Source organism: Oncorhynchus tshawytscha, linkage group LG16 (assembly GCF_018296145.1).
Source record: "Oncorhynchus tshawytscha isolate Ot180627B linkage group LG16, Otsh_v2.0, whole genome shotgun sequence".
In the NCBI taxonomy this organism is placed as follows: Eukaryota; Metazoa; Chordata; class Actinopteri; order Salmoniformes; family Salmonidae; genus Oncorhynchus; species Oncorhynchus tshawytscha.
In genome coordinates, this window is record NC_056444.1 from 62,476,085 (window position 1) to 62,501,705 (window position 25,621).

Here is a 25,621-nt window from a genome sequence, read left to right on the forward strand (position 1 = left end):
ACTATTGTTTGTACAGATGAACGTGGTACCTTCAGACGTTTGGAAATTGCTCCCAAGGATGAACCAGACTTGTGGTGGTCTACAATTTTTTGGGCTGATTTCTTTTGATTTTCCCATGATGTCAAGGCACTGAGTTTGAAGGTAGGCCTTGGAATACATCCACAGGTACACCTCCAATTGACTCAAATGATGTCAATTAGCCTATCAGAAGCTTCTAAATCCATGACATCATTTTCTGGTATTTTCCAAGCTGTTTAAAGGCACAGTCAACTTACTGTATGTAAACTTCTGACCCACTGGAATTGTGATTACGTGAAATAATCTGTCTGGAAACAAATGTTGGAAAAATTACTTGTGTCATGCACAAAGTAGATGTCCTAACCGACTTGCCAAAACTATAGTTGGTTAACAAGAAATTTGTGGAGTGGTTGAAAAACGAGTTTAATGACTCCAACCTAAGTGTATGTAAACTTCCGACTTCAACTGTATATACATTAAGTATTCACACCCCTTTGCTATGACACTCCAAATTGAACTTGGGTGCATCCAATTTTCTTTGATTATACTTGAGATATTCACTACAACTTGATTGGAGTCCACCTGTGGTCAATTCAATTGTTTGAACTTGATTTGGAATGAAACACACCTGTCTATATAAGGTCCCACACTTGACAGTGCATGTTACAGCAGAAATTAAGGAACTGTACGTAGATCTCCGAAATAGAATTATGAAGGTAGCATCATGCTCCCGGGATGCTGGTAAGGATAGATGGAACAATGAATGGAGTCAAATACATGCAAATCCTTGATGAGAACCTGCTTCAGAGTGCAACCGACCTTAGACTGGGGGGGCAAATATTTATGTTCCAACAGAACAATGCCCAAATCCAGATGTGCAAAGCTGATAAAGACATACCCAAGATGACTCAAACCTGTAATTCCCGCCAAAAGTGCTTCTACAAAGTATTGACTCAGGAGAGAATACTTAAGTAAATTAGATATTTCTGTACTATTTTCAATAAAATATAAAAAATGTCAAACAATGGGTGAAAATGTGGATTTATTTAATACATTTTAAATTTGGGCTGTAACACAAAGTGTACTAAGTCAAGGGGTATGAATATTTTGTCTGTGTGGATTCTCATGGGTGCTTCTTAACAGTAAGAATTTGCTCTGCAAAAGCTTTGAGTTTAACTACACACAGTCTGGGTGGTATAGTTGTACATGTGGGCCCCAGGTTTGGTATAAATAATTCTAAATTTGGATGATGCGTTAAGCCACAATAATATTCACTCCAGTGCTGCTCCCTCCTCTGGATATACGAACCCTCAGGGTTAAACACATTTCACAGAAAACAAAACCGAGAAGCTCATCATTCAATTGCTCTTGGCCCACACAGCAAGACATGTCTTTCCCAACTTTATTGTCCTTTTAGCCAATCTGCTATTCATCCACTGCTATGTTTCCTTGTGTCTACATGTTTTGTGGGCCAGTAATCGTTGGTGCACAACGTGAACACCAGCAGATAATTAGTCCTTAAACCAATTAGGAGGCAGATGGAGCAGGCTTTGTCTTGCCCTGAGGCCTGGCCGTTATCCAGCTCAGGACTAGGCCTTGGCCGAGGTGGTCTCCCCCAGCTCTGGCATCGTTTTAAGAACCAAGTGACATTACTTCATCCCAGTTCTGGATTAATACAATTTCCTGTCAGTGTGGCCTTGGAAAGACCTTGCCAACTTAGCTGCAGGCAAGGCACCATAGTCCAAAAGCCACGTTTTTGAGAACAAGGTGGCCATTTTAGGTTTGTCATCGTGACGTGTGGAGCTTAAAGTGCTACTTGTGGTTTTGGAGAGAAAGGGGAGAGAACAGGATTGGGAGTGGCAGGGGAAAAAAGAGTAGTGAATTCTGCAGACATTGGTTTTCAACATTTTCTGTCCATCCTGCAATCCTGAGTCAATGTTTTGGTTTCATTGTGCTGGGAACAGTAGGAGGCCTAGAACTGCGAGACACAAGGCATTGTGCATGTTTAGGCAGCATCAAGTCAGATGGGATAAAACTCTCCCGTAGCAATCCATGTTGGGAAAGCTACAGACACCTCCCTGTGAAGTATCATATGGTTACTGTGGTGGACACGTATTTGTACACTTTGTTCTTTCAGACAAATGTTTCCCAGTAGTCATATTGTTGTGCTTGGCCTATGTAGGTGAACTCTGAAAAGAGCGCGGTTGTGATTTTAGCAAATGTTAGAAACTCAGGTCTTAATGGACAGTTTTGAATGATGGATTTTCATCATTTAGAAACAACTTATGGCACTTTTTATTACAACTAAATAGTTCATCTTTAACTCAAACATTGACTCAATTGAAATAAATTGCTTATTTACAAGAAATCCCATTTTCTCCAGAGCTTTCACTTCAAAATCTGAAAGCGGGTCAAATCCATCAATGCAATTGTTGGTCGTTATTACTCTGCAAATTAGTCCGCAGTCTGATCAAGCAAATTCCAATGTCATTCTCCACTGATTGCTCTTGTAATCAGGTTCATAGGTTTAATTGATTATCATTCGTGATCTATTTTTCTCCAAGGCAAGTAACAATGCCCTTACACAAACAATTACAAACCTTGCCAATACCTGTGAAACATTCAGAATCTATGCTCTAATGAAGTTATTATCGCCAACAAAGTCTCTAAAAACAGTACACTGTCTCATAATGGTCTCATAACATGAGTCCCTTGTTTACAGTATAATCAGAAGGCTTAGAACCACCTCTTTGTGGTAGTTTTTATAGTATTGTGAAGTGTTGGAACAAGCTCTACATCAGACACCAAATGAAACAAAAAGCCTGCTATAAACATCAGTATTCTACAAAGACATTCTATTGAATCTTTCACATGGTGCTACTCTGCAGATGTCTGTTTATCTGACTTTCCTGAGTTAAAACGACAGTCTCCTAGATTACTGATTTAATTTGTGTTCTTGCCGTCAAACATGTCAACATGCTGGAGACAGGAGAGGAAAGTGGAGAGTCAATACAAGCCTCAGTAATAACACTGACAATAGAAAGTTGTTGATTTAGACCCTGGATTTGAGAATAGCTGTTTATCTACACTCCCTAGAAAGAGGTTTACAGAAGGAGGGGGGTCAAGACAGGTTATGGGAGAGAGGAGAGGGGACATGAGGCGAGTTTAGGGCCAAGCTAGTTCACTCCAGGGAAGGCAATGATTGACACTTCTGGGAATACTCCAGAAGACACATTTTCCCAGCGTATGTTTCATGCAGAAACCTTGACATAAAGTTTGGGGGCGTGTGTACATGTGATTGTGTGTGGTTATTTCATTTTAATTATGGAAATGCTGCACTTGTATCTGAACACCAGTAGAGGTCAGCCTCCTCCTACATACTCTTCTTTCTCTTACATTCAGATCATACATGCTCCCATACTCTGATTTCAATTTAGCCATATCAATTACATTCAAAGTGCTTTATTGGCATGGGAAACATAGATAATAAACAATCAGAAATTAACTGTAAACATTACACTCACAAGTTTCAAAACAGACATTTCAAATGTTATTATTGGCTATGTATTGTCTTGTAACAATGTGCAAAAAAACTCAGAAAAAAAGAAACGTCCTCTCACTGTCAACTGTGTTTATTTTCAGCAAACTTAACATGTAAATATTTGTATGAACATAAGATTCAACAACTGAGACATAAACTGAACAAGTTCCACAGACATGTGACTAACAGAAAGAAATAGAATAATCCAAATCAAATCAAATCAAATCAAATTTTATTTGTCACATACACATGGTTAGCAGATGTTAATGCGAGTGTAGCGAAATGCTTGTGCTTCTAGTTCCGACAATGCAGTAATAACGAGCAAGTAATCTAACTAACAATTCCAAAAAAAAAACTACTGTCTTATACACAGTGTAAGGGGATAAAGAATATGTACATAAGGATATATGAATGAGTGATGGTACAGAGCAGCATAGGCAAGATACAGTAGATGATATCGAGTACAGTATATACATATGAGATAAGTATGTAAACCAAGTGGCATAGTTAAAGTGGCTAGTGATACATGTATTACATAAGGATGCAGTCGATGATATAGAGTACAGTATCAACGTATGCATATGAGATGAACAATGTAGGGTAAGTAACATTATATAAGGTAGCATTGTTTAAAGTGGCTAGTGATATATTTACATAATTTCCCATCAATTCCCATGATTAAAGTGGCTGGAGTAGAGTCAGTGTCATTGACAGTGTGTTGGCAGTAGCCACTCAATGTTAGTGGTGGCTGTTTAACAGTCTGATGGCCTTGAGATAGAAGCTGTTTTTCAGTCTCTCGGTCCCAGCTTTGATGCACCTGTACTGACCTCGCCTTCTGGATGACAGCGGGGTGAACAGGCAGTGGCTCGGGTGGTTGATGTCCTTGATGATCTTTATGGCCTTCCTGTAGCATCGGGTGGTGTAGGTGTCCTGGAGGGCAGGTAGTTTGCCCCCGGTGATGCGTTGTGCAGACCTCACTACCCTCTGGAGAGCCTTACGGTTGAGGGCGGTGCAGTTGCCATACCAGGCGGTGATACAGATCCCTGAAGAAAGGGTGGTCCAAATCAAAAGTAACAGTCAGTATCCGGTGTGGCCACCAGGTGCATTAAGTACTGCAGTGCATCTCCTCATGGACTGCACCAGATTTGCCAGTTCTTGCTGTGAGATGTTACTCCACTCTTCCACCAAGGCACCTGCAAGTTCACTGACATTTCGGGGGGAATGGCCCTAGCCCTCACCCTCCGATCCAACAGGTCCCAGACGTGCTCAATGGGATTGAGATCCGGGCTCTTCGCTGGCCATGGCAGAACACTGGCATTCCTGTCTTGCAGGAAATCACGCACAGACGGAGCAGTATGGCTGGTGGCATTGTCATGCTGGAAGGTCATATCAGGATGAGCCTGCAGGAAGGATGAGCCTGAATGAGGGAGGAGGATGTCTTCCCTGTAATGCACTGCGTTGAGATTGCCTGCAACGACAACAAGCTCAGTCTGATGATGCTGTGACACAGCACCCCAGACCATGACGGACCCTCCACCTCCAAATCGATCCCGCTCCCGAGTACAGGCCTCGGTGTAACGCTCATTCCTTCGACGATAAACGCAAATCCGACCATCACCCCTGGTGAGACAAAACCATGACTCGTCAGTGAAGAGCACTTTTTGCCAGTCATGTCTGGTCCAGCGACGGTGGGTTTGTGCCCATAGGCGAAGTTGTTACCGGTGATGTCTTGTGAGGACCTGCCTTACAACAGGCCTACAAGCCCTCAGTCCAGCCTCTCTCAGCCTATTGCAGAGAGTCTGAGCACTGATGGATTGTGCGTTCCTGGTGTAACTCGGGCAGTTGTTGTTGCCATCCTGTACCTGTCCCGCATGTGTGATGTTCAGATATACGGATCCTGTGCAGGTGTTGTTACATGTGGTCTGTCACTGTGAGGACAATCAGCTGTCCGTCCTGTCTTCCTGTAGCGCTGTCTTAGGTGTCTCACAGTACGGACATTGCAATTTATTGCCCTGGCCACATCTGCAGTCCTCATGCCTCCTTGCAGCATGCCTAAGGCACGTTCACGCAGATGAGCAGGGACCCTGGGCATCTTTCTTTTGGTGTTTTTCAGAGTCAGTAGAAAGGCCTCTTTAGTGTCCTAAATTTTCATACGTGTGACCTTAATTGCCTACTGTCTGTAAGCTGTTAGTGTCTTAACGACCGTTCCACAGGTGCATGTTCATTAATTGTTTATGTTTAATTGAATAAGCATGGGACACAGTGTTTAAACCCTTTACAATGAAGATCTGTGAAGTTATTTTGATTTTTACAAATGATCTTTGAAAGACAGGGTCTGGAAAAAGGGACATTTCCTTTTTTGCTGAGTTTAGTTGAAGTACAAATGGGAAAATGAATAGACTGATAAATATAGCTTGTATTTACAATGCTGTTTGTGCTTCACTGGTTGCCCTTTTCTTGTGGCAACAGGTCACAAATCTTGCTGCTGTGATGGCATAGATATGGGAGTTTATCTTAATTTGATTTTGTTTCAAATTCTTTGTGGGTCTGTCTAATCTGACTGAAATATGTCTCTGTTAGGAAGTGCAGCTCAGTTTTCACCTCATTTTGTGGTCAGTGGGCAGTCTTCTCTCAGGAGCCAGGTCTGCCTACGGTGGACTCTCAATTACAAGGCTAAGCATTCCTTACTTTTAGGTCAGTCACAGTGGTCAGGTATTCTGCCACTGTCTGCTCTCTGTTTAGGGCCAAATACCATTCCAGTTTGCTTTGTTTTTTGGTTAGTTCTTTCCAATGTGTCAAGTAATTTCATTTTTGTTTTCTCATGATTTGGTAGGGTCTAATTATGTTGCTGTCCTGGGACTCTGTGGGGTCTGTTTGTGTTTGTGAAAAGAGCTCCAGGACCAACTTGCTGAAGGGACTCTTCTCTAGGTTCATTTCTCTGTAGGTGATGGCTTTGTTATGGAAGGTTTGACATTTGACTTAGAATTCTAGCAGGGTGAGGCAAGGTGCTGAAAACTGTTATAGTGCCCTCGCCAATTCGTTGATATACTGTATATGTTGAAGAGGGTGGGGCTTAAGCGGCAGCCATGTCTCACCCCATAGCCCTGAGGAAGGAAATCACTGTACATTAATATTATGCTGTATGTTTTCCCCCCCCACACCGCTTTCCATCAATTTATATAGCAGATCCCAAATTGAGTCAAAAGATTTTTTGAAATCAACAAAGCATGAGAAGACTTTGCTTTTGTTTTGTTTGTCAATTAGGGTGTGCAGAGTGAATATGTGGTCTGTCTTACGGCAATTTGGTAAAAAGCCAATTTGACATTTGCCCAGGATGTTGTTTTCACTGAGGAAATGTAGAAGTGTGCTGTTTATGATAATACAGAGGATTTTAACAAAGGTTGCTATTGACACAGATCCCACAATAGTTATTGGGGTCAAATGTGTCTCCACTTTTGTTGATTGGTTCCACATGTTGGGGAAGATGCCAGAGCTGAGGATGATGTTAAAGTATAGCCAATTGGAATTTGTGGTCCGAATATTTTATAATTTAATGTAAGATACTATCAACACCACAGGTCTTTTTAGATTGGAGGCTTTGTATTTTGTCCTGTAGTTTATTCAATGTAATTTGAGAATCCAGTGGGTTCTGAGTCTTTAATAGATGATTCCAAGATTTGTAGTTGTTCATGCATATGTTTTTGATGTTTATTTGTTATAGGGCCAAAAATATTGGAGAAGTGGTTTATCTATACATCTCTATTTTGGATAGACAGCTATTTGTTTCGTTTGTTTAGTGTGTTCCAAATCTCCTTCAAAGCGTCACTGCTTTAATCCTGCTACTTTAAAGGATATATTTTCAGGATCATTTCAGTTAGCTGATCCTAGGATTGCAGGAGATTTTGAGTAATTACTCAATTCATCACAACTAATCTAATCCTCCATCTTCAAATACATGTCATCACACATTCACCTCCTTACCGGATTAGCACACAGCAACGCATAGAGTAAGGGATTGTCATGGGAACAGGATTTTCCCAATGATGAGGATTTGACTGTTTCAGGGGAGAGAGCTCCAGCATGGAGCTCTAGTTAAAACATTGCTAGTGTTGGGATCATTTTGATGTGTTGAGAGACAAAAGTAATGTCGACCGATACACACAAATGCTTGCTGTGTGTGCGCACACCTGAGTTGTGACAGTCCGAGTCAGCAAACCCAATGACAATACATTTCAATTCAGCAGCTTACGCTGTGTCCAAATGAATGTATTTACAGACGGCTGCTATGTCATGTTCATAGGAGAGTGTTTAACATAGTTTGTTGCCAGCCATCTTATCCCCAGAAAGTAATGTATACATAATGTATAGCATGTGCGTCATGTTGGTCTTGTGTTAATTTTGCTCACTACATTTTACAGCTATGCAATATTTAGAGGCAGACTTGTCAGGATCTACAAGATTAGCCTTGTTTAGAGACACCATTTAACTAAAGACTCATCTGGCAGTCAAGGCTACCATCATGGTTGGATGTGTATGATAGCCAGTGGTGGAAAAAGTACTCAATTGTCATACTTGAGGAAAAGTAAAGATACCTTAATAGAAAATTACTAAAGTGAAAGTCACCAAGTAAAATACTACTTGAGTAAAAGTATCTGGTTTTAAATGTACTTAGGTACAGTGGTGTAAAGTACTCAATCATACTTGAGTAAAAGTTACATTAAATTCCTTATATTAGGCAGTGTTGGATGTACTTCAGTATCAAAAGTATGAAACGTGAGAGCCATAAATCCAAAAAGCAAAAAATAAATAAATCCTATAATAGAACCCTATACATAAAAAATATATAATTCGAGCTCATCAAAAGTACATACCTCACTGTAGGAATATGACGACATCATCACGAACTCTATTAGAAATCAGTGTGCCAGGTCATGCCATTGTAACAAGGACACCTACAACTTGTGGATTTTAAACAAATTACCAAAACGCATAAGGCATCCGTGTCCTTGGGCTTGCTCGCATTAAGCTGTCATTACTTGAAGTTGAAGAATTTACGGTTCATCTTCAATAAAAGCTGGTTTTCAAAGTTTCTGGAGTCCAGCCTTGCTCTCCTGGGGCTGAAAACAAATCCTGCAATGTTGAACAGCCATTCACAGGCAGCTGATGCAGGTAAAGGTGTGTTTAACCTCAGAGACAGCTTATAGACTGCCGGGAAGGACTTGAGCAACGCCATATGATCAGCTGAACAGGTTAGGTATCCGTCCAGCTGTTTGGCGCTTTCTTGTGTTTGAGATGTATCCATGGCATCCTCATCTGATGAACTGGTGCCATCACCTAGCTGCAGCAAGAGTTCTTCCAGGTGGTCCTTGATGTAGTCCATTCCTGGAATACAAGGGAGATGACAATAGAAATCATGCAGTTGTGAGCCTACATTAATCCATCCCCCATCTATACAAACCAAGCAAGAAGGCGAGTTCAGCTGGATTGAACCTATGAACAACATAAAAACAGTTGAAGTTTACGTACACCTTAGCCAAATATATTTAAACTTAAGTTCACAATTCCTGACATTTAATCATAGTAAAAATTCCCTGCTTTAGGTCAGTTAGGATCACCACTTTATTTTAAGAATGTGAAATGTCAGAATAATAGAGAGAATGATTTATTTCAGCTTTTATTTCTTTCATCACATTCCCAGTGGTCAGAAGTTTACATACACTCAATTAGTATTTGGTAGCATTGCCTTTAAAATTGTTTAACGTGGGTCAAACGTTTCATGTAGCCTTCCACAAGCTTCCCAGAAGCTTGGGTGAATTTTGGCCCATTCCTCCTGACAGAGCTGGTGTAACTGAGTAGGATTTGTAGGCCTCGTTGCTCACGCAAGCTTTTTCAGTTCTGCCCACAAATTCTATAAGATTTAGGTCAGGGCTTTGTCCATTTGGAAGACCCATTTGCAACCAAACTTTAACTTCCTGACTGAGGTCTTGAGATGTTGCTTCAATATATCCACATAATTTTCCTACCTCATGTTGCCATCTATTTTGTGAAGTGCACCAGTCCCTCCTGCAGCAAAGCACCCCCACAACATGATGCTGCCACCCCCATGCTTCACGGTTGGGATGGTGTTCGTCGGCTTGAAAGCCTCCCCCTTTTCCTCCAAACATAATGATGGTCATTATAGCCAAATAGTTCCATTTTTGTTTCATCAGACCAGAGGACATTTCTCCAAAAAGTACGATCTTTGTCCCCATGTGCAGTTGCAAACCATAGTCTGGCTTTTTAATGGAGGTTTTGGAGCAGTGGCTTCTTCCTTGCTGAGCGGCCTTTCAGGTTATGACGATATAGGACTCATTTTACTGTGGATATAGACACTTTTGTACCGGTTTCCTCCAGCATCTTCACAAAGTCCTTCGCTGTTGTTCTGGCATTTATTTGCACTTTTCACACCAAAGTACATTCATCTCTTGGAGACAGAATCCTTCCTGAGCGGTATGATGGCTGCGTGGTCCCATGGTGTTTATACTTACGTACTATTGTTTGTACAGGTGAACGCGGTACCTTTGGAAATTGCATCCAAGGATGAACCAGACTTGTGGAGGTCTACAATTTTTTTCTGAGGTCTTGGCTGATTTCTTTTGATTTTCACATGATGTCAAGCAAAGAGGCACTGAGTCTGAAGGTAGGCCTTGAAATACATCCACAGGTATGCCTCCAATTGACTCAAATGATGTCAATTAGCCTATCAGAAGCTTCTAAAGCTATGACATAATTTTCTGAAATTTTCCATGTTCTTTTAAAGGCACAGTCAACTTCAAACTTCTGACACACTGGAATTGTGATGCAGTGAATGAAATAATCTGTCTGTAAACAATTGTTGGAAAAATGTCTTGTGTCGTGCACAAAGTAGATGTCCTAACTGACTTGCCAAAACTATAGTTTGTTAACAAGAAATATGTGGAGTGTTTGAAAAACAAGTTTTAATAACTCCAACCCAAGTGTCTGTAAACTTCCGACTTCAACTGTATATAATAATACTGTGTTTCCTAACCCTATACAAAGGGGACCACTAATCATTTCACCTGATTTAACAACAGTAATCAATGGCTGGTTGACTAAATGGATCAATGATAGTGTATGGCTACAACATGTGAAACAGTTGCTAGTCCCCAAGCAAACGGTCAGGAAACACTGAAACAGATTTAGACAACATTCAAGACCTTCAATTATGACAAAATAATGCATAATCCTTACTTACACTGGAATCTCAGTCTGTGCAGAAAACTCTGATGGCCACCTCTCCTTTGCTTCCACTGTCTCGTTGTTTTAATCTTCTCCAAAAACTTGGGAAGTTTTGAAGAAATTAGAGCCGTTGTCTGTTGTTCTCACAATCTTAACCCGGATTTCAAACTCAGAATGGATGTCATTAAGGTCGCCTGTCAACACATCAAAGGTGTGCGATCCTCTCAACCGTTGACAGGGATGCTGGGCATCTGTTTCAGGGTCTATCCAGTGAGCAGGAACACCAGTGAAGTTCTGTCTTCTTGCAGATCAGCAGTCAGTGGTGGTGGCGATGTGGTCAACTCCTCTCATGGCCTCAGTCAACTTCTTATTTTCTTTGGAGGCTTCATCATCCTGGAGCACAGTGTGGGCCTTGATAAGTTCTTTGAGTTAGGCTGCAGATCCTGGACAAACTCTCTGAATGGTTCTTGTTCTACAACAGTAAATGTTTGCAGCCCTTGGACCACATACTTCACCACAGCTTGGTCGATGGATTTTTGAGACACTGTCTTCAGTAATGTGCTCTGCTTGATGATGGAGGGAGTCAGGGGCATGTTTTCTCTTCAGTGTGTTTGCCGCCAGTTCTCCATACTTCTTAAGATGGTGTACATGCTCTCTCTGAAATAAGAAAAGTAAAAGAAAAAGACATTTACTTAGCTAGATAAACCAAATACTTAAGGTATAGGATCCTAATTTTAAAGCTATAAACAACATTAGTTAAGTGAGTTTACCCACCATTTAATATTACAATGAGAAAAAACTGTTAATTGATCTAGCTAGCAGGTTACATCTAACTTAAGTCTACAGTAATTAGCAAGGTAAGAACTACTTTCTCAACCAACACAAGGAATAAGATGGCTAGCTAACTGGGTGTTAGCTAGTTTGTTTGACCAGAGAAAAGGTACTGTACCTGATTGTGATAGAGCCCATTTGCCTGTATGGATGGATTTGCAAATATTTGATCCAGCTGGGAGAAATTTGTGTGTGTGTGTGTGTGTGTGTGTGTGTGTGTGTGTGTGTGTGTGTGTGTGTGCGTGTGCGTGTGCGTGTGCGTGTTGTGCATGTGCCTGTGCCTGTTCCTGTTTCCACCACCGGCTCATCTGATTACCCGGACCCCAGAGGAGACATGCCCAGATTGATTAATCTGTAGATGTTGTTCACAAGCTCTTTTTTGTTTTCATTATAAATCGTTCATTTGAGACGAAAAAGGCTATATTGTAAGAATTCATGAAAATTTGTTTTTAGGTCTTAATTTAAGGTTAGCAGTGTGGTAAAGGTTAGGTTTAAAATCAGATTTTCTGACTTTGTGGCTGTACCAGCTAATGACCACTCTGCAGAGCTGATGAAAAACAGAAAAGCCAGTCAGTCTCTGGAAGATTGCTAATGTAATTTAACTCACCCTGTGTGTATGTCATATCGCTCTCTCTGCATGCATGTACACATGCAAGCACACACACTCTCGCTCACTCTCTGCTTCTCTAGTCTCTCTTCATTTTGTTCTAAACTCCAGTCTCACTTTACCTTTCCACCTGTTTCTAAATGCTTCACCACTCGAGTCTCTCTCTCTCTCACACCTGTAAATTAATAATTGTGGCTGTGTTCAGGCTTTCTGAACTCCTCCAGTAAGGGGGAGGCGGGGATTTGGTCATTAAGATGTGCAGCGGCCATGACTGAAGCCAAATGAGAGTTGACTTCGAGGGGGTGGCGTTTAATGTGGATGTCTTTTTTGTGTATGTGTGTGTTTGTACATGGCAAGAATTTGTACACTCACTCTGACAAAACAGTACACAGTTAGTCACTCACCATTCTAGATAACTTGCCAACTACTATCGCCAATTAACTTCAGCCGGCTAGTGTGCGACTGTGGCAAAATTGGTTTGACATAGGCTAGCCAATCTCTAGGGCTACTTAGGGAACTTCAATAATTTACACAATGTAAATGGGACAACATTATTCAATCTTTTAGTTTGTCTTTTTCAATATTTGTACATGAATTTCTAAAATGTGTAGTTTGAGGTTTTTAAGACATTGACATTTGGAGCTATTGGCATTTTTAAATATTGTTTGATTTACTGATGGTCCCTAAATTGCCCGATAGGGATATATCAAATGTCAAACCAAATTGACCATGAGCATTATGATCAGGTCATATGTAGCTGTGCTCCAAATTGATGATTAATTGGGTGCTGCGAGCTGTGGGCAGGATTGAAATAAACCCTACCCATTTTTTTCCTCTCATCTGACTGACTTTATGACAAATTATCCTATTTACACTTTGTAGTACATTTTTACACTAGAATAAAAGTTTCTGACTCATATCAATGCCACATCGCTTGTTTTCAAAACGAGAAGCTGCTTTTCAGGGGCAATTGCTTTTTAAAACTATAAGGAGGCTATATACCCATTGTCTTATTCCACATTTTTACAATCTGAATTCAAAATTGAATCAATATGTATTTTTCTCACCTATCTACACACAACATCCCATAATGACAAAGTGAACAAAATGTTTTTAGATTTTTCTGGCAAATCTATTGAAAATTAAATTCAGATCTCATTTACATAAGTATTCCCACCCCTGACTCATTATTTTGTAGAAGCACAGCTGTGAGTCTTTCTTGGTAAGTCTCTAAAAGCTTTGCACATCATTTTTTTTTCAAGATCTGCCAGTTGGTGGTTGATCATTGCCATATTCAAGTCTTGCCATAAATTGTCTTGAAAGTCTAAGTAAAAACTGAAACTACGCCACTCAGGAACATTAATGTTGTCTTTGTAAGCAACCAGTGTATTTTTTGCCTTGTGTTTTAGGTTATTGTCCTGCTGAAAGTTTGTCTTCCACTGTCTGTTGGAAAGCAGACTGAATCAGGTTTTCTTCTAGGATTTTGCCTGGGCTTAGCTCTATTCCATTTATTTTTATCCTAAAAAACTCCCTAGTCCTTGCCAATGACAAGTATACCCATAACATGAAGCAGCCACCACCGTGCTTGAAAATATGAAGAGTGGTACTCGGTGATGTGTTGTGTTGTATTTGCCCCAAACATAACACTTTGTACTGCGGACATAAAGATGATTTATTTGCTATGTTTTTTTCCAGTTTTACTTTAGTGATTATTGCAGTACTTATTGCAAACAGGATGCATGATTTGGAATATTTAATTCTGTACAGGTTTCCTTATTTTCACTCTGTCATTTAGGTTAGTATTGTGGATTAACTACAATGTTGTTGATCCAACCTCAGTTCTTCTATCACAGCCATTAAACTCTGCAACTGTTTTAGAGTCACCATTGGCATGGTGAAATCCCTGAGTAGTTTCCTTCCTCTCCGGCAACAGAGTTAGGAAGGACGTCTGTATCTTTATAGTGACTGAGTGTATTGATACACCATCCAAAGTGTAATTAATAACTTCACCATGCTCAAAGAGATATTCAATGTCTGTTTCTTTTTTTTGTGTGGAGTACAGAGATGAGGTAGTCATTCAAAAATCATGTTAAACAAATTATTGCATACAGAAAGTCCATGGAACTTAATATGTGACTTGATAAACACATTTTACTCCTGAGCTTATTTAGGCTTGACTCCTGAGCTTATTTAGGGGGGAAAAAATCACTGGATGATGTCTTTAAAGTTTAGTATTTGGTCCCATATTGCTTGCATGCAAAGACTACATCGACTTGTGACTTTACCAACTTATTGGATGCATTTGTGGTTTGTTTTGGTTGTGTTTTAGATTATGTTTTGCCCAATACAAACTGAATGGTGAACAATGTATTGTGACATTTTGGAGTCACTTTTATTGTAAGGATATATATAACCTGTTACTGAACACTAAACCATTCATGTGGATGCTACCATGATTATGGATAATCGTGAATTAATTGTGAATAATGATGAGTAAGAAGGTTACAGAGGCACCAAAATCATATCCCCGAACAAATGCTAACCTCCCCTGTTATTGGTAATGGTGGGAGACATTCTGAATCATGGCATTAGACGGCATGGCATTGGACAACATGGGTCCCATTATGCCTGGCGAAAACCAAACACTGCCTTCCACAGTAAGAAGCTCATCCCAACGGTCAAGCATGGTGGTGGTAGTGTGATGGTTTTGAGATGCTTTGGTGCCTCAGGACCTGAACAACTTGCCTTAATAGAAGGAACCATGAATTCTGCTCAGGTCATCCGTCTGTGGGCTGAAGCTGAAGCGCAGCTGGGTCATGCAGCAAGACAATGATCCAAAACAATGGCCTAGTCAAAGTCCAGACCTAATCCTAATTGAGATGTTGTGGCAGGACTTGAAACGAGCAGTTCATGCTTGAAAAAACACAAATGTCGCTGAGTTAAAGCAGTACTACATGGAAGAGTGGGCCAAAATTCCTCCACAGCAACGTGAGAGACTGATCTACATGAAGCATTTGGTTGGAGTCATTGCAACTAAAGGTGGCACAACCAGTTATTGAGTGTAAGGGGGCAATTACTTTTTCACACAAGGGCATTGGATGTTGCATAACTGTGTTTATGAAATACGTATGTACTTGTGTTATTTGTTCACTCAGGTTCCCTATCAAAAATATGCAGAAGTGAAGACAATTAGAAAGGGGGGAAATACTTTTTCACAGCACTGTATGACTTCTTCACATGGGGGGGACTAGATACACAAAGGGCTTTCTGTTCTAAATGGTAAAACAGAGATACATAAAAAAATATATATCATAAGGTGACATTCTATACTATAGCCTCATAGGAAACATTTTGATCTAAAATCCAAAATGCTGGAGTATAGATCATATGTGGAAACTCCTTCAAAACAGTTGGAAAAGCATTCCAGGTGAAGCTGGTTGAGAGAATGCCAAGAGTGTGCAAAGCTGTCATCAAGGCAAAGGGTGGCTATTTGAAGAATCTCAAATATAAAATATATTTTGATTTGTTTAACAATTTTTTTGGTTACAACATGATTCCATATGTGTTATTTCATAGTTTTGATTTCTAAACTATTATTCTACAATGTTGAAAATAGTAAAAAATAAAGAAAAACCCTTGAATGAGTAGGTGTGTCCAAACTTTTGACTGGTACAGTATCTCTCTCTCTCTCTCTCTCTCTCTCTCTCTCTCTCAATGCCTTAGAACAGCACATGCTGGGAACACTCCCTCTTTCCCTACCAGTCTCTCTCCCCTGTCTATCTTCCTACCTGCCTCTCACTCTTCTATCAATCCCTCTTTCTCTGGCAACCTGCTCTCTGTTAGTTTATCTTCCTAAATCTCCCCCTCATCGCATCTTTCTCCCTTTCTAGCACCAATCTTTCTCTGTTGCCCCCCAATCCCCTTTCCCTCTCTCAGTGAGCGAGTTCATTAGAAAGTGCATCTGCAATGTTATACCCACAGCAACGATTAAAACATTCCCAAACCAGAAACCGTGGATTGATGGCAGCATTCGTGGGAAACTGAAACCAGGGCAAGGTGACCGGAAACATGACAGAATACAAACAGTGTAGCTATTCCCTCCGCAAGGCAATCAAACAAGCTAAGCGTCAGTATAGAGACAAAGTAGAGTCGCAATTCAACGGCTCAGACACAACAGGTATGTGGCAGAAAACCAGCCCCGTCGCGGACCAGGATGTCTTGCTCCCAGATAGACTAAATAACTTCTTTGCTCGCTTTGAGGACAATACAGTGCCACTGACACGGCCCGCTACCAAAACCTGCGGACTCTCCTTCACCGCAGCCGAAGTGAGTAAAACATTTAAACGTGTTAACCCTCGCAAGGCTGCAGGCCCAGACAGCATCCCCAGCCGTGTCCTCAGAGCATGCGCAGACCAGCTGGCTGGTGTGTTTACGACATATTCAATCAATCCTTATCCCAGTCTGCTGTTCCCACATGCTTCAAGAGAGCCACCATTGTTCCTGTTCCCAAGAAAGCTAAGGTAACTGAGCTAAACGACTACCGCCCCGTAGCACTCACTTCCGTCATCATGAAGTGCTTTGAGAGACTAGTCAAGGACCATATCACCTCCACCCTACCTGACACCCACTCCAATTTGCTTACCGCCCCAATAGGTCCACAGACGACGCAATCGCAACCACACTGCACACCTCCCTAACCCATCTGGACAAGAGGAATACCTATGTGAGAATGCTGTTCATCGACTACAGCTCAGCATTTAACACCATAGTACCCTACAAACTCGTCATCAAGCTCGAGTCCCTGGGTCTCGACCCCGCCCTGGTACGGCAACTGCTCTGCCCACAACCGTAAGGCTCTCCAGAGGGTAGCGAGGTCTGCACAACGCATCACCAGGGGCAAACTACCTGCCCTCCAGGACACCTACACCACCCGATGTCACAGGAAGGCCATAAAGATCATCAAGGACAACAACCACCCGAGCCACTGCCTGTTCACCCCGCTATCATCCAAATCAAATCAAATCAAATCAAATTTGTCACATACACATGGTTAGCAGATGTTAATGCGAGTGTAGCGAAATGCTTGTGCTTCTAGTTCCGACAATGCAGTAATAACGAACAAGTAATCTAACTAACAATTCCAAAAAAACTACTGTCTTATACACAGTGTAAGGGGATAAAGAATATGTACATAAGGATATATGAATGAGTGATGGTACAGAGCAGCATAGGCAAGATACAGTAGATGATATCGAGTACAGTATATACATATGAGATGAGTATGTAAACCAAGTGGCATAGTTAAAGTGGCTAGTGATACATGTATTACATAAGGATGCAATCGATGATATAGAGTACAGTATCTACGTATGCATATGAGATGAATAATGTAGGGTAAGTAACATTCTATAAGGTAGCATTGTTTAAAGTGGCTAGTGATATATTTACATCATTTCCCATCAATTCCCATGATTAAAGTGGCTGGAGTAGAGTCAGTGTCATTGACAGTGTGTTGGCAGTAGCCACTCAATGTTAGTGGTGGCTGTTTAACAGTCTGATGGCCTTGAGATAGAAGCTGTTTTTCAGTCTCTCGGTCCCAGCTTTGATGCACCTGTACTGACCTCGCCTTCTGGATGACAGCGGGGTGAACAGGCAGTGGCTCGGGTGGTTGATGTCCTTGATGATCTTTATGGCCTTCCTGTAGCATCGGGTGGTGTAGGTGTCCTGGAGGGCAGGTAGTTTGCCCCGGTGATGCGTTGTGCAGACCTCACTACCCTCTGGAGAGCCTTACGGTTGAGGGTGGTGCAGTTGCCATACCAGGCGGTGATACAGCCCGCCAGGATGCTCTCGATTGTGCATCTGTAGAAGTTTGTGAGTGCTTTTGGTGACAAGCCGAATTTCTTCAGCCTCCTGAGGTTGAAGAGGCGCTGCTGCGCCTTCCTCACGATGCTGTCTGTGTGAGTGGACCAATTCAGTTTGTCTGTGATGTGTATGCCGAGGAACTTAAAACTTGCTACCCTCTCCACTACTGTCCCATCGATGTGGATGGGGGTGTTCCCTCTGCTGTTTCCTGAAGTCCACAATCATCTCCTTAGTTTTGTTGACGTTGAGTGTGAGGTTATTTTCCTGACACCACACTCCGAGGGCCCTCACCTCCTCCCTGTAGGCCGTCTCGTCGTTGTTGGTAATCAAGCCTACCACTGTTGTGTCGTCCGCAAACTTGATGATTGAGTTGGAGGCGTGCGTGGCCACGCAGTCGTGGGTGAACAGGGAGTACAGGAGAGGGCTCAGAACGCACCCTTGTGGGGCCCCAGTGTTGAGGATCAGCGGGGAGGAGATGTTGTTGCCTACCCTCACCACCTGGGGGCGGCCCGTCAGGCTAGGTCAGTACAGGTGCATCAAAGCAGGGACCGAGAGACTGAAAAACAGATTCTATCTCAAGGCCATCAGACTGTTAAACAGCCACCACTAACATTGAGTGGCTGCTGCCAACATACTGACTCTACTCCAGCCACTTCAATAATGGAAATTGATGTAAAAAAATGTATCACTAGCCACTTTAAACAATGCCACTTAATATAATGTTTACATACCCTACATTACTCATCTCAGATGTATATGTATATACTGTACTCTATATCATCTACTGCATCTTGCCATCTTTATGTAATACATGTATCACTAGCCACTTTAAACTATGCCACTTTTATGTTTACATACCCTACATTACTCATCTCATATGTATACACTGTATTCGATACCATCTACTGCATCTTGCCTATGCCGTTCTGTACCATCACTCATTCATATATCTTTATGTACATATTCTTTATCCCTTTACACTTGTGTGTATAAGGTAGTAGTTGTGGAATTGTTAGGTTAGATTAATTGTTGGTTATTAGTGCATTGTCAGAACTAGAAGCACAAGCATTTCGCTACACTCGCATTAACATCGGCTAACCATGTGTATGTGACAAATAAAATTTAATTTGCTCTCTCTCTCCCCATCCCTGTCTCTCTCTCATATATTTCTCTCTCCCCTCTCTCTAACTCTTTTTCACTGCCTCATATCTCTCTCTCTCTAGAATAGAATCCCAAACAGACATGGCTCCTGACTGGTGCCACGGTCACTCTCTTGTGGGGAGGTGGTGAATTTTTGGGCCGGATTTAGACAATTATCAGTGGACTTTAGGATTTACACAGATAGGATGGAATATGATGTGTCACTGTGAGCCGTAAATCGGATAATTGGAATCACTTTTCCGTGACCTTAAAGGACAGAGCAAGAGGCCATACAGAGCTTCACTTTTATTGCTCTCGATTCATCATTTATTTTTGGCTTCTCCTTGTGAATTAAGGAGTCTTGAAGCTGAGAACACCAAGTCAATTGGTTAATTAATTGCAGACTGTTTGCAACACTGTCAGAGGACAATGTGATTTATCAGGCAAAGCATCATTAACATTGAACAGCGGCTCAAAGAGACTCAAATCAAGAACATTCTCCATTGATGTCCTATATCCCATGTAGATATTAATAGCTACTGTGCCCTCCCAACCAATGTCAACTAATCCCCAGTGCAAAGGTCAGCCCTCCGCCAGCCCTCCGCCGACGGCTTTGTTTCCAGACACATTCTTTCCACCTTACCTCTTCTCACCATATCGGAAGTAAAGAAAACATCACCAGCTCCGGAGGTCTATGTCACTGGCCTTCTAGGCATCGCCGAACTGGATCATTACCACCAACCCCGGACTGTCTTGTCTCATTACGCACACCTGGTTCCCATTCCCCCTGATTAGTATGTGCCCTCTGTTCCCCATTGTCCTTGTTGATTATTGATCCAATGTGACAACAGCAAGTCATTATTGTAAGATATGATATTGAAATGGGTAGATGAAAAGTGTAGCCTACATACTAAGTTACTAGTTACATCATTTAGATATGAGCCTCTAAGCAGTATCGGTTAAAATTAGTTACCTCCAGTTTTATAATTAGTTTAAATGTACTCGTGTCCTTGTGCTCCTAGACCTTAGTGCTGCTTTTGATATCATTGATCACCACATTCTTTTGGAGAGATTGGAAACCCAAATTGGTCTACACGGACAAGTTCTGGCCTGGTTTAGATCTTATCTGTCAGAAAGATATCAGTTTGTCTCTGTGAATGGTTTGTCCTCTGACAAATCAATTGTACATTTCGGTGTTCCTCAAGGTTCCGTTTTAGGACCACTATTGTTTTCACTATATATTTTACCTCTTGGGGATGTCATTCGAAAACATAATGCTAACTTTCACTGCTATGCGGATGACACACAGCTGTACATTTCAATGAAACATGGTGAAGCCCCAAAATTGCCCTCGCTAGAAGCATGTGTTTCAGACATAAGGAAGTGGATGGCTGCAAACTTTCTACTTTTAAACTCGGACAAAACAGAGATGCTTGCTCTAGGTCCCAAGAAACAAAGAGATCTTCTGTTGAATCTGACAATTAATCTTAATGGTTGTACAGTCGTCTCAAATAAAACCGTGAAGGACATCGGTGTTACTCTGGACCCTGATCTCTCTTTTGAAGAACATATCAAGACCATTTCAAGGACAGCTTTTTTCCATCTACGTAACATTGCAAAAATCAGAAACTTTCTGTCCAAAAATGATGCAGAAAAATTAATCCATGCTTTTGTCACTTCTAGGTTAGACTACTGCAATGCTCTACTTTCCGGCTACCCGGATAAAGCACTAAATAAACTTCAGTTAGTGCTAAATACGGCTGCTAGAATCCTGACTAGAACCAAAAAATTTGATCATATTACTCCAGTGCTAGCCTCCCTACACTGGCTTCCTGTCAAAGCAAGGGCTGATTTCAAAGTTTTACTGCTAACCTACAAAGCATTACATGCGCTTGCTCCTACCTATCTCTCTGATTTGGTCCTGCCGTACATACCTACACGTACGCTACGGTCACAAGACGCAGGCCTCCTAATTGTCCCAAGATTTCTAAGCAAACAGCTGGAGGCAGGGCTTTCTCCTGTAGAGCTCCATTTTTATGGAACGGTCTGCCTACCCATGTCAGAGACGCAAACTCGGTCTCAACCTTTAAGTCTTTACTGAAGACTCATCTCTTCAGTGGGTCATATGATTAAGTGTAGTCTGGCCCAGGAGTGGGAAGGTGAACGGAAAGGCTCTGGAGCAACGAACCGCCCTTGCTGTTTCTGCCTGGCCGGTTCCCCTCTTTCCACTGGGATTCTCTGCCTCTAACCCTATTACAGGGGCTGAGTCACTGGCTTACTGGGGCTCCCTCATACCGTCCCTGGGAGGGGTGCGTCACCTGAGTGGGTTGAGTCACTGATGTGGTCATCCTGTCTGGGTTGGCGCCCCCCCTTGGGTTGTGCCGTGGCGGAGATCTTTGTGGGCTATACTCAGCGTTGTCTCAGGATGGTAAGTTGGTGGTTGAAGATATCCCTCTAGTGGTGTGGGGGCTGTGCTTTGGCAAAGTAGGTGGAGTTATATCCTTCCTGTTTGGCCCTGTCCGGGGGTGTCCTCGGATGGGGCCACAGAGTCTCCTGACCCCTCCTGTCTCATCCTCCAGTATTTATGCTGCAGTAGTTTGTGTCGGGGGGCTAGGGTCAGTTTGTTATATCTGGAGTACTTGTCCTGTCCTATTCGGTGTCCTGTGTGAATTTAAGTGTGCTCTCTCTAATTCTCTCTTTCTCTCTTTCTTTCTCTCTCTCAGAGGACCTGAGCCCTAGGACCATGCCTCAGGACTACCTGACATGATGAATCCTTGCTGTCCCCAGTCCACCTGGCCGTGCTGCTGCTCCAGTTTCAACTGTTCTGCCTTATTATTATTGGACCATGCTGGTCATTTATGAACATTTGAACATCTTGGCCATGTTCTGTTATAATCTCCACCCGGCACAGCCAAAGGAGGACTGGCCACCCCACATAGCCTGGTTCCTCTCTAGGTTTCTTCCTAGGTTTTGGCCTTTCTAGGGAGTTTTTCCTAGCCACCGTGCTTCTACACCTGCATTGCTTGCTGTTTGGGGTTTTAGGCTGGGTTTCTGTACAGCACTTTGAGATATCAGCTGATGTACGAAGGGCTATATAAATAAATTTGATTTGATTTGATTTAAATAAGTATCCTAATACCAAATGTAACAATTGTTACCATGTAATATGTAAGTAAACACCAGGCAACAGATGTTTTATGGCTATGTTCCCTAAGAAATTAAAGAATATATGTTAAGTAACCACTGATCCACAAGATGATCAAATGTCATGACAAGAAAGGAAAACTGATGCGTACAGAGATAAAAAAACAGGAAAGAAATAGAGGATTATAGCTATTTCAGGTATCGAGTGTCAGGAATGCCAACTGTTGACTCAACCCCTCTTGCCTTCCTCTCCCCGGCTCCCCAGCTCTCCCTCTCTTAACCCCAAACCTTCCTCTCCCCCCCTCTCTCTCTCACACACACAGGACCAGCATTATTATAATCTACTTGTTCCATACATACAGTATCAAATACTATTTCTGAGTGAATTTGTCTGTTGATTCATACTGTATGAGATGTTCATGTATGTTGGTTTGAACATACATGTACATTAAAACCAATCATTCTAAAAGACAGAGGTGTGTGTGTCTCTGTGTCTGTGCCACACACGTGTATTTGTGTGTGTAGATTGCCTGCTGAACTCTGTAAGCCTCTGAGCTTGTGCTTGATCCAGCGGCTTCGCAACAGGACAACACAGGTCAAAGGGGAGGGAGGTTTTTGGTGGTTGGGTAGTAGCAGTAGGGCAGAGCAGGGTATTTCAGTGCTGTGACTAGTATGCCCATGCCTCCGGGAAAAGGAGGAGGTTGCTGGTGATGGAGGCAGGACAGGGTAGGATGGGAGGGGCTAGGGGGTGTCCACCCGTCGGCAATATTGGACACAGCCAACGCTGGGATCTCACTCAAAGAGAATGGCTGGAATGATGCCTGGGAGGTGACGGGCTAGACTGTTGCATAGCAACCAGCATCCATACACACACTGCGACACTGGGCGTCATGTAGCCAAACAGACATATATCTGTATGTTAAGTAAGAATCACCCAGGCATCTCACACAGTGGAATGGTCATTTCCAATTTGGGGACACGCTTCCAACATTGCTTTTTTCTAATCAACACAGACAGTAAACAGGCCCAGCAGGGTTCATAGACTAGACAAACCTTTGGAATGTATATGAATGTATTATGCATATACATGTATTTAAGGTGCATCTAAGGTTAAGAGTTATCATCAGTTATTAAGGATAAGACTGATTGGGCTGCACTCCCCATCTATAGAAAGACAAATAGTGTATAGGTCAAGAAAGGCTAGGTTTCAGTAAGCACCTGCTGAAACATCCAAATATCTTGCTTGTGTTTCCAGGTCGGACGTGGACAGCAGGGAAGATCAAACCAATGGGAGACAGCTACCAGTTCACAGTGGACGTCCAAGACTTCTCTCCAGAGGACGTCATCGTCACCACCTCCAACAACCAGATCGAAGTCGATGCAGAAAAGGTGGGAAAACCCCTTTTTAGTGACAACTGAATTCTCTATAATTTTGAGAATGCTATCTTAAATGTCTGAGAAATATTTGAGATCTTAAAAATATCTTGGTCCTTTTCTCATCTTTATCATCTCTTCAACAGTTGGCGGCGGACGGTACAGTGATGAACACATTTACCCACAAGTGCCAGCTGCCTGAGGATGTGGACCCCACCTCTGTGACATCAACATTGGGCGCAGAGGGAACGCTTACAGTTAAGGCCCGCAGACACCCATCCAAGCATGAGCTCACACAGACCTTCCGCACTGAGATCAAGATCTAAAAAGACAGACTGGACTCTCTCATGACCTCTGCTCCCTCGCTGCCAGCAATTTGTAATGCTACAGTGTATACTGTTTTTCACATTGCCTGTCTTTACTATTATACCTGTCCATTCTGGTTGTCTTCCTCTTCTGCCATACCACCTCCTCCCATATAGCTGCCTTGAATTGACAGTAGTTAGCCTACTTTGTTCTTGTGTTTTCCCACAGTTATCACACATGGGGTTGAAAAATTCCTGGAAGTTTCAATAAACTTTCTGGTTTTCCAGAAAACCATTTTGCTACCGTAATCACACATCACCTCCATGTGTGTGCACACCCTATCCCATCCATCAATAAAGTAATGCTTCTTCTATTCTACTGAACTCTACAGTACTGCTACCATACCAGTATTGTACATTGTAATAGTTTTGTGAGTAGTCGATTGATAAATGATTTCCTATTTTGAGAATATAAAATGTTGTGTACATCAATGTATGGTGTTTGTCATGGCTCAGAAGATCTAGACCAGTGACAGAAAGAAAAAACAGATTAAAAAGTGCAAAGAAATGCCCATCACTACATTTTCACTTACCCCTTTCAAACATTTACACCAGAGCTGTCCATTATTTTAGCATGTCATTATGACTATTAGAAGCACATACTATAAAAGTTTAGGGCAGCACAAAGTAGTTGTGAGAGTAGTAAAAGAAGTTTATCACTGTGTTGAGAATGAGACAGCCTATAGGGAGGAGGTCAGAGACCTCGCCCCCATTCTCATCAACGTGGCTGTGGTGGAGCAGGTTGAGAGCTTCAAGTTCCTTGGTGTCCACATCACCAACAAACTAACATGGTCCAAGCACACCAAGACAGTCATGAAGAGGGCATGACAAAACCTATTCCCCCTCAGGAGACTGAAAAGATATGGCATGGGTCCTCAGAACTTCAAAAGGTTCTACAGCTGCACCATCAACAGCATCCTGACAGGTTGCATCACTGCCTGGTATGGCAACTGCTCGGCCTCCGTCCGCTAGGCACTACAGAGAGTAGTGCGTACGGCCCAGTACATCCCTGGGATCAAGCTTCCTGCCATCCAGGGAAGGCCCTAAAAATCCAGCCACTCTAGTCATAGACTGTTCTCTCTGCTACTGCACGGCAAGCGGTACCGGAGCGCCAAGTCTAGGTCCAAGAGGCTCCTAAACAGCTTCTACCCATAGCCTCTAAGCCATAAGACTCCTGAACAGCTAATCAAATGGCTACCCAGACTATTTGCATCCCCCCCCCATGCTACTCTCTGTTATTATCTATTCATAGCCACTTTAATAACTCTACCTACATGTACATAATTACCCCAATTAACTTGACACCAGTGCCCCCTGCACATTGGCACATTTACTCTGTACCGGTACCCCCTGTATATAGCCCCGCTATTGTTATTTACTGCTGCTCTTTAATTATTTGTTATTCTTATCTCTGTCTTTTGGGGGGATTTTCTTAAAACTGCATTGTTGGTTAAGGGCTTGTAAGTAAGCATTTCACTTTAAGGTCTACACCTGTTGTAT

The 25,621-nt window shown here is 42.2% G+C and overlaps 1 protein-coding gene across 1 annotated transcript; it reads left to right on the plus strand.

Annotated features, from left to right (window-relative positions):
- Positions 1 to 22,291: 22,291 nt before the first annotated feature.
- Positions 22,292 to 24,518, plus strand: LOC112216603 (heat shock protein beta-7-like). Its single transcript, XM_024376587.2, has 2 exons — positions 22,292 to 23,771; positions 23,903 to 24,518. The coding sequence occupies exons 1-2, from the start codon at positions 23,670 to 23,672 to the stop codon at positions 24,080 to 24,082; spliced, it is 282 nt and encodes a 93-aa protein (XP_024232355.1). The 5' UTR covers positions 22,292 to 23,669; the 3' UTR covers positions 24,083 to 24,518.
- The last annotated feature ends 1,103 nt before the right edge of the window (positions 24,519 to 25,621 follow it).

Coding starts and splice junctions, on each gene's coding strand:
- LOC112216603 (XM_024376587.2), top strand. CDS start 23,670: ATGGGAGACAGCTACCAGTTCACAGTGGACGTCCAAGACTTCTCTCCA. Junction 23,772..23,902: donor TCGAAGTCGATGCAGAAAAG/GTGGGAAAACCC, acceptor TCTCTTCAACAG/TTGGCGGCGGACGGTACAGT.